At 39.5% G+C, this 9736-nt stretch overlaps 1 protein-coding gene across 1 annotated transcript in view; it reads right to left on the bottom strand.

Annotated features, from left to right (window-relative positions):
* brinp2 (bone morphogenetic protein/retinoic acid inducible neural-specific 2) overlaps positions 1-9736 on the bottom strand; it is a 272709-nt gene that overhangs the window by 116680 nt on the left and 146293 nt on the right. Inside the window, exon 4 of the mRNA XM_013912007.1 lies at positions 8455-8636. Within this exon, the coding sequence (XP_013767461.1) occupies positions 8455-8636 (182 nt within the window). The remainder of the gene's footprint in view (positions 1-8454; positions 8637-9736) is intronic.

Genomic DNA, 9736 nt, shown 5'->3' with positions numbered 1-9736 from the left:
ACTAACCAAACAGTGCATGTTTTTCCTTTTATTTGTTGTATTTTTGAGGTTATCCTCTGAATCTTTTAGCCAACAAATGATTCTGAATTGGGTTTGGATAAGTGGTTAAGAAAGTGGATGGATTGATGGATAGATGGATGGACGGATGGATGGATGGACAGATGCATGGACGGATGGATGGACAGATGGATGGCATTTCCCTTTTTTGTGTTAGTCTCTTTGTTTTCACTTCCTCTTTCTTTCTGATGACATCATTCTTCTTCCTGTGTGATTTTTTTGTCCCACGCTGACTCACCTTTGTTAAGTTCCATTCTCTGTATATACATACTGTAGTCTTGCATCGCCTTTATCAAGCTGCCAGTCTGTGTACTTCCACCTGCTGGGTGAGTTCTTTGTTAACTCGTTCTAGTTTCAAAGTGGATCCCTGGGGTTTTTCTTTTTGGACCGTCCTTTATTTTTGGACCTTGCTAATTATTAACGGGTCTTTCTCTTGTACTTCACCTACTATAATTTTCTCTCTTATGTACACTAAAAAAAAATCCATCACTTGTGTTATCCCACTAAAACACTTTACTACACCCAGCAGGAATATAAAGGAATACACGCTGCTTAGTGGGGTTCTTTGTGACCCTCAATCTCAACAAAGGAAGTGGAGACAGCAAACACAGCATGACTCACAGAACCACAACTACCACACTGAGGAAAAATTCATATAATAAATATAAAAAACGAGACTAAAGATGGACCAGTTTAGCTTAAGAGGAGAAGTTAGAGCAGGTCTAAATAATTTAGTTCATAATTTGGAATTTCCAGCTGTAGCACAGTCAAGAGGTCACATTCTTAGGCAAGAAAATACTGCCAAATTGTTCCACTGTGGACCTAGTTTAACAGTTTGTTAGTCTTTTATATTTTGTGAAACTGAAACCGTCTGTTTCTATTTAGTGCAAGAACTTTGAAGATTTTTCATTTTTCATGCCATGTTTGAATGCAGAATGAACTGTGAGATCAATACAGCTCGGTAAGTTTTGTTGTAGCAACAAACAAATTCAAACATGTACTACAGATTGTGTAAGAAGCATTAAGTTTGATCATTATTCTTCATGAAGAAAACTAAAGGTTTTAGCCACTTTTCAAGCCCATGGAGAGTGACGGTTTAATACTCAAAACCAACTGCACAATTATCACTATAATGTAACAATTTCATACATCTTTTTTCAAATTATCTACAGCGATTTTTGTTGTCATGATTTATTTCCTAAAGGTCTACATAAATTTTGTTCTCTGTCTGTTGAAATGATAAATGCATCAGAGCTCTCAGCTGTGTTGCAGTGAATACACACCAGGCTGTTTTGTAACTCCTGTGAGGAACTTCAATAATAACCCACCTGAGAGCTGCCACCCTGCCTCTGCTTTTGTTTCAAACTCCCAAGAGCCCTTCAGTGAGTGGATCATTCAAACTAGACCACTTTGTCTTTTGTGTTTACTCAATAACATGCATTGTTCAAACATAGCAGAGTAGTGTGTGTTTTCCTATGATCCTAGAAAGTTTTGTATGGATTGTGTGAGATCAAGTAATGCATTGCTGTTTGTTTCACTCAGCTTATTATGGCTGATGATCTAACAAACTGCTGTTTATACTCTTGTGTACCTTTAACCTCTTTATTGATAAAACAGGTTTTATTTTACATCAAATACTTTTCAGCTTTCTTATTAAGTGCACATTTGTTCGGAGTGAAATATATATTTATGCAGGTTTTGCATTGATACCATTCGTGCCCTGCATCTTAATCTTATTTGAAGTCAAAGTAATGAATGCAATGAAAACCTGAGAACACTTGGATAGAAGAACATTAGTACTGCTTGATCTCTGGATGTTTTAACAGCCCTGATTAGTCATTATTAGTTATTAAAAGTGTCTAGAATAATTCCTAAATATACAACAGTGCCTTGTTCATTTTTCACCTCATTTGGGACATGTTTTTATCATTGTGAAACTGGCTTGTTCGCATATGAGCTAGAGGACTCACTACTTTGGAAGTCATTTTTCCTTTTATATGGCATCAGCAAATCTACTTTGTACACCTCCAAGAATTATTGGAGTTTAACGTCATTGTAGAGGTGTGGTGTTTGTGCTTTACATCGTTTTCAGATCTCTGTCAGTGTATTAAAAGCGTTGGCGTGTTCCTTCTTGCGTAATGCGTTGTGATGAGCTTTTATTTAGGACTGGGGTTTCACTGTGCACTTCCCCTGCCGATCTTGGCTCTTGCTGACAGTGTGGTAAAAATACCATGCCTTCACTTGCGTCAACAGAGACAGTTCCTCTACCTTTCCAAACAGCAGATTTCACACATACGCTACAGAGGATTTATTTATTTATTTGTTTGTTTATTTGAAGTGTAGCTTAAACTGAACATGTGAGTTTCTTCTCCTTTACTGCTACAGATAGAGGCAATGCATGTGGCTCCTGCCGCCTACTCTCAGCTGCAGAGACAAAGAACCCAGGGGCCTGTATGCGCACAGGTCAAGTACATCCCACTCAGTGTTGTTCCCTTTTGGGTGATGAGTGGATGTGGCAGAACATGGCTCGGCAGGTGGCCCGAATGCCATTCAGAGAGCCTCATTTAGCACATACGTAAAGGATGCTCTTCTCAAAGTGGGAGTCTGTGTTTGTTGTGTTTGCACATGCGTGTATGTGCAGGCAGGTGTGCAAAAACACTGGGTGTTTGAAGTTGCCTTTCAGTCTAGAAGAAAAGCTGCTCTAGTCCCTTATCAGCAGGTAAACTAGTTGGTATGTGTGTTTATACTTTTTTAGATGATTTTCACTTGAATGCAAAGTTAAATTCTGAATTTTCATGAAGATGAACACCCACTGCAGATTTTTTTTTATCTATATGCACAACACTCTATATCCGTTTTTGTTTTGACAGCTTGTTTAGTTTTCAGTCTTTTGATGAAAATGTGAGCTAAGTTTTAGCCAACAGACTCTAAAGGCACTGTAACCTGTTTTTCTTTAGCAAACTTTCAGCCTCACTTGTTATGTGTGCTTTTGATCGGTGAATCTTCTGTGTTTTCTGACTCCAGCGGAAAAGGCGCTATTTCTGTGTTCCCACACAGTTTACATGAAGCAAGCAAAACAGATTAACTCTTCTCTGTGACTGTGGCTATCATTTCCAAACTGTTTGAAGCTTTAGCTTTAGATCTGGCATTACCATGGCTACCTGGTCTTCCTACTGCTGGGTGGGTTATCATTCAGAAGCTGACTCCCTCTCTTGTTCGCTAAATTCATGTTTCCATGCCTGGAGTTTGACCGAGTGAAGGTAAACGGTTACATAACACTAATACAGTGATATTTCTTAAATAAATGACAGGCTGCCATCAGTTATTACTCATTCCACATGAGCTTGCCTTTTCAGAACTGCTTACAGGGGTGTTGTTGTGCATCTATCGGGGTACGGCTAGCCAGTAATTAAATCCCAATTTAAAATTTTCAGTGTGTCAAAATGTGCTATCTTGCTTATTCCTTACTATTCTGATCTCTTTTGAGTTAATCACATCAAATGATGTTTAATAATTCAAGCAATAAACTTTTGACAAACTGGCTAATACCTGGACAATGACTCAGCTTACTGTCAGGTCGTGTTAGGATGCAATAATCTTGATTCTTGTTTCATGCAGAGCACAAATCCACGCAGCAACAACATCCTTGCTATATATTCAAGTTGGCACTTCAGTCTCTATTTTGGGTTTTGTTACACTGGTACTCTGCAATAGAAAAAAAAATCTATTTTCTTGCTGCGTTTCCCGCTAGTATCAGTCTAAAGGAAAAGAAAGAAGCAGCTGTAACGGCTAAACTTTAAGAGGTTTAACACACTTTTACTGCCCAATAAGCCGGGTTTATTTTATTTGGCTGAAACCTGGAGAGTAGGTTAGCCGATAAAAAGAGCTTAGAGATGCTCTGACTGCTTGCTAACTGCAGTTTCATAGGTTGTCTTGGTGGTTCTTAGCTGACTGTGGTGTAATTTAGCCTCATTAGCCTCTTGACACAGAAACGACTGTGTCAGACATTTCTGTTCCAAAGTAATTCTGGCTCAGCAGGTAATATATTTCTGGAAATTTCTGATGTAGTGGTATCCCACTGCAGAAGTGATCCTAGTGATTCTAAATGGAAGTGCAAGGATTCATATTTTTGACTGTGGATGGCAGATGACATGGATGGATTGAAAGAACGTTGTGGCATTTGAGGCTTTATGATAATGTTACCTGCACACTGCTCTATTCAGATTTCCTAAACATGTTAAGCTGGGAGGACCCTGGGGTCATGAGGACTGGAAATGGGACTGGGAAGCTGCTGGTTTGCGCAGATTCCAAATACGCAGCAGAAAATGAACAGATTAATGAGATGACAGATTTGTCGAGCAATTAACAATTCAACTTCACCCCAGGGTGAAAATCTTTGAGTGAAAGGGACCAGGTGGGGCATTTCCAAGTTGACCTACAGTGAAAGCGAGGCTTCATTTGAAGAATTCCTTCATTCAGAAGTCATAAAGATATTCCAGGGATATATGGAGACATTTTCAGGTGCAGAACTACAGCAAAGTTAATGCTAAATGAGGCTTATTTTTATGTGTAACTTCAAGAAAGTAATTACATCGTGGACGTTTAGAGAAAGGCATTCAAGTTTAACATTTTAGCCTGTTAATTAAAAACAGTTACATACAGTTTTTATATGGGCTTGTCGGATAGTAAAATTTACATTTCCATCTTTTTCCACATGAGATCAGCAGCATTTCAAATGTAGTTTTATTCGAGTTTTCCTGTCAGCTGGAGTCTTTTGAGCTTGGTTTGTCTCTTCACTGGTATACCTTCAGGGCCACACTGGTCTCCTCTTATGTTGAGCTGTTGCATCTAGCTCTTCCAATTTTAATGTTACCCCATCCCAGTGCTTTCCCTCTCACAAAAAAAGCTGAACTCTCTGAGGTTGGCCGTGGGGGGGGCTTTGTACTTTTTGAAAGAGTCTGAAGAGTCAGTGGTGTGCCCACTGCAGCTGACAGTGGGTGTTACTCAAGCTAACACTTCTTGACTTTCTGTGTCTATTACCTCACACGCCCAGGAACACTAATCTAATAGCTGTTTAATGAGTTATGATCAAAAGTTGTTAAGAATAACATTTTTTGAAGCTTTCCCTTTGTGGAATTATGTATAACTAAACTTAACTCGGTTCACAGAATATTACTCATACTGCATACACCAAACTGGGTATAGTGGGCTGTAGTTTCAAACTGAGTGCTTACACACTCCCAACAGACACCATTACATCACATACTGGTCTCTGGTTTCACATTTGAAACCCTCAACATTAGCATTTTACCGACTGCCCCATTGTTCTACTTGAGCCAGAAGTGACCATATTAGGAAACCATGTTATTTATCACATAATTGCCTGTTTTAGTACATCTTTCAATAATAACAGTCACAATATTAACTTTGAACCTTGACAAAAAAGTTAAGAAATAAGTTCAACTCTGTATAATTGCTATGAAGGGACGATTTAGCTAATAATTTAGCTTTTTTTTTTTTCTTTTTTTTTACAAGACTTCAACAATTCTTCATGGGAGTCATGATTGACAACAAACCATATGAGCTCGACGGGCAACCAGCTTTGACAAGGGGACATTCACCTTAGTCACTTTGCTATTTATTTCAAAATATTCCAAAATCTCAGGCGGCTGAGGCAGTTTTTGTGTTTTGCAATTACAAGTAGGGTCGTACTTTCAAACAACCTCTTTTTAGTTTCAAAGAGATATGACAGGTACTTCCCAGAGTTTGACCTGCACAGGCCCATCCACTCAGTGTCATCCTCTGTCATGCTCGTCATTACGACTGCTGCAGAACTACTGTTGATCAAATAATAATGAATTCAATAAATATATATTTAATTGAATCGATATGGGCAAATTGCGTGAATTAGTGTAACTTACTTTAGTGAGACTTTACTGGGTGGGCCTGGACCCCTGAAGCCCATCCAAAGAGTTGATGCTGATGGGAGTCATCTCTAAAGTCTTCAAGCTTCAAGTTGCCATTAGCAAAACTGCAGTTTTGGCACTCCCATGTTGACTTATTTTCCAGCCACAGAGATGCCACCGCTATGACCTACTTACATCACTCAAATTAAACCACTATATTTTTAGCTGATGTCCACTTGGTCGTTAACACTTGGATTAGAGCATTCACACTCTCCTTTACAAAAGCAGAGCCAAGGGGCAACATCTCCAAAAGTTGATTCTGTTCATCTGGACGTAGCGTTTTGTGGGAGAAACATTTCGTCACTCATCCAAGTGACTTCTTCAGTCTCAGCTGACTGCAGGTTTCCCCAGATCTTATAAACAGTACATTTGCATAATGACTGAAACCAGCCCAGTGAAGAAACAATGGGCTGGGAGGTCAGTTCCTTAAATTGAATTATGCTACGCTACGTCCAGATGAACAGAATCAACTTCTGGAGATTTACTTACCTGGATGATTGAGCAAGCATCAAGAGACAACATGGTAACTAAGGACCTGATTTCAGAGATAGAGCTCAAACTTTGTTTTTACTTTAATAATACCGCTCGGCAAATATTTGACTACATATCGATTCTTCTGAAACTCCAAATATTGCATTAATGATTTTGTTGAATCAGACCAAATACACTAAGCTGGCTGTATACATGACTGATACGTGACTGTAGGAATGCAGTTCAATATGCATGAGAAGCAGTTGGGTTCTGGACGCGTTCTTCACAGAATATCACTGGATGGACTGAAGGCAGACTCACTGATGTGGAAAACAGATCTAAATGGTCGCTACTAATTTATTTATCTGCCATTGTGGACTTCTTTGCAGAAGCTGACGGATTGTTTCAGTGCGCCAGTCACTCATTAGCCTCCCCCAGCACAAACGGATCACGCTGAGCAAAGATTTCAGTTCATAATTAATTCAAGCTTAGCAGCCTTTTCTGCAGTGGTGAGATGCAGCGCTCATACTTTGCATACTTAAGTAAGCAAGAAAATTCCTTTGTTTTGATTTTGCTCACGTTCTAAAGCGACGGTTTGCTGGGATAAACCGTGTCAATAAGCATAAAAGCTGTAGGCACGCAGAGGTTATCTTTTTTTTTTCTTTTTTGACCAAGCCTGCATTGTAGGGAAGTTTGTTTTGATGCTGCTTTCATTGAGATTGCCTTTAGCTAAACAAACTTTTCTCATTCATTAAAATTCCATTTCATGCCCTCATACTAATCAAACTTTTCTCTCTCCCAGTAAAAGCTATTTGCAATAAGTCCAGGAGTCCTTTGTGTTGCCCGGTTCTTGTGCACAACCATTCAAGGCTTTTTGGGAGAGCAATCAAGTACTTCAGGGTCTGTTTTAAAGAGACTGTTGGCAGCCAAAAAAGGTCTGAGAGCCAATCTCACCTCTGCATGCCGTGTTTTCGGTGACTGTGCTTGGAAAGGAGCCACCTCACACAAGGTACGCACAAGGCTGACACTTTGCAATTACTCATTTCAATCAGATTTCATATTTAAGTTAAAGCATGAAGGCATGGTCCACCCACCCACACACCTGCTGTCATCAAGTGAAAGCCAACAGATTTGTTCTGATGTGAAAAATGCATTGCTCGGTTAAGCTTTGCTTCCAGTCTGGAAGGGCGGGGATTTGGGAAGGTAAAACCAGGCAGAGAGGAGATAATAGGATTTATTTGACTGTGTTTTTGAGTGTTTTCAACAAAACTGAGCCTCGTCGCAATTAAAGAGCTTGCACAAGCCCAGAGGTGGATTTTGGCTAAGTGACGACTCATCTCATCAAGTGTTGAGTGTGCAGGTAAATAAAATGAACTTGGCTGTAAGAGTGTGTTAAAATCGCTTCAAGTTTGACAGTCGCAGCCACTTCGTTGCTAAAATCAAACAGCTTTATTTGAAAATAAATGATAATTGTGTTTTTAACCCTTGTGTGATCCAGATGCATGCACCCACACTGAGACTGTGCTGCTTTTCACATCGGGACTTTGGAGAAACTTGCCATTTGCCATGCTCTGGTGCCTCTGTGGGTTATAGCACATGCACTGTCCTTTTAAACCAGCTTGCTACATTTGAAAAATGTTGTGCACTTGCTTTCATCTCTTGCCAGCTTTTGAGCAACGACGCACCTTGAAAATATGCTTTACAAAAAGATTGCTTGTTAGAGCCATTTATTTTAGGTGGAGCATGGAGCAATGCATTTTAAAGGGACAGTTTTATAGGAGTGTTAATTTGTGTGTCTTTTTTTTCCGTAACTCTTTTTGAATCTAGAGAATTGCAAACACTCAGAAACACACATTTGCATATACATGGTTTATACTGAAAACTAATTTCTTAGTAAATCAAAGACTATACATCTGAGCATGTGCTCCAGGTGCATTTGCTGTGTGAATGTGAACAGTACCTTAATAGCAGAGGTGGCAATCTGGAGGTGGTGCAGTCGCCTCAGGGTGCTCTCTCGATCTGTGAAGTAGGAAGCGGCCAGCTGATGGAGCAGCTCCAAAGACACTACTGAGCTGTTGCTGTTGCCTTCGGACTTCTTATTCAGCTTCTGCTTGTCCAGGAAAATGGTCAGAGACTCTTCTCCTGTGGATCGATGATAATTATTCAGCACTCTGTGATGAACAGTTTTCATTGAGAAAATCATTTGTTTCTTTCTGAATCCTCTTTAACGTGGATAAAAAGCCAAATGAAGAAGAGCGCGTACGTTATATTTGGAAAAACTGGAGTGACAATCTTTGAGTTTGACATTTCTTTGGAAATGCCTTCAGGTTTTGTGGTTAGTCTGCTGAGGTGCAGGTACTGTATCATTTGGATTGGCAGCAACAGAACCATTGCCACTAAATTTGGACACAGGCAAGAGAGGAGGTTGTATTCCTTCCCCAGACACCAATCGTTTGAAATTATGAAAGGCGAACGTGGCATTTATCTCGTGCAAGCTAAAACATGTAAGCAATATAAAGCGTGAGCAAGTATTTCTCAGCAATGCCAGCAGCTACTGATGTGGGAAACTTTTTAACAAATCACATGAGGCAGGATTCTCTTACTGTAAATGCACCAAACACCTTTTTATTTGCCCGTGTAATGTCCAAATAAATTGCAGACAGCTCTTAGTGTAATTTCTCTAAAACTTTCAGAGTGATAAGTTCAATTACTGGACACTACAGGGAACACTTTATTCCCAACCTCCCTAAATTGAATCTGAATGGGAGCTTAAGCGTGATCTTTAGCAAAGCTGCCACTCCAAAAGTGTCTTGCTAAGCATAAGATTTGCTTAGAAAAGCCACATTTTCTTGGTCTTCAACAAAACACACCATTATTTATGGATGAGCGCCAAGAGGCTTTAAAGCCATTCAGAGAAACACAGAGAGACTAACTCTGATCTGAAATTCATGGGTGTTCAGTTATTTGGGAAGCGCAGGGTGTTTATATTTACCGCCACCTTTTCATTTGAGTTTCTATTGCAAAGTGCAAGGTCACAACTACAGCCAAAAAGTACTTTTGTTCACAAAGTGTAAGGCAATTCATTTTATTAATGTAAAAGGTACCTTTCTGAGGCTGAGTGGCTTTTTTTTTTTTTGGGGGGGGGGGGATGAATCAGTTTTTCACTCTTTCACTTTCACTCAACTGTTTAACAAAATACACTTAGATGTAACCACAGCAGAAGAAAAGAGAACAAAAACCAG

Source organism: Pundamilia nyererei, unplaced genomic scaffold (assembly GCF_000239375.1).
Source record: "Pundamilia nyererei isolate P.nyererei 1_Seehausen unplaced genomic scaffold, PunNye1.0 scaffold00077, whole genome shotgun sequence".
Classification (NCBI taxonomy): domain Eukaryota; kingdom Metazoa; phylum Chordata; class Actinopteri; order Cichliformes; family Cichlidae; genus Pundamilia; species Pundamilia nyererei.
This window is presented reverse-complemented; position numbering and strand designations above follow the sequence as displayed.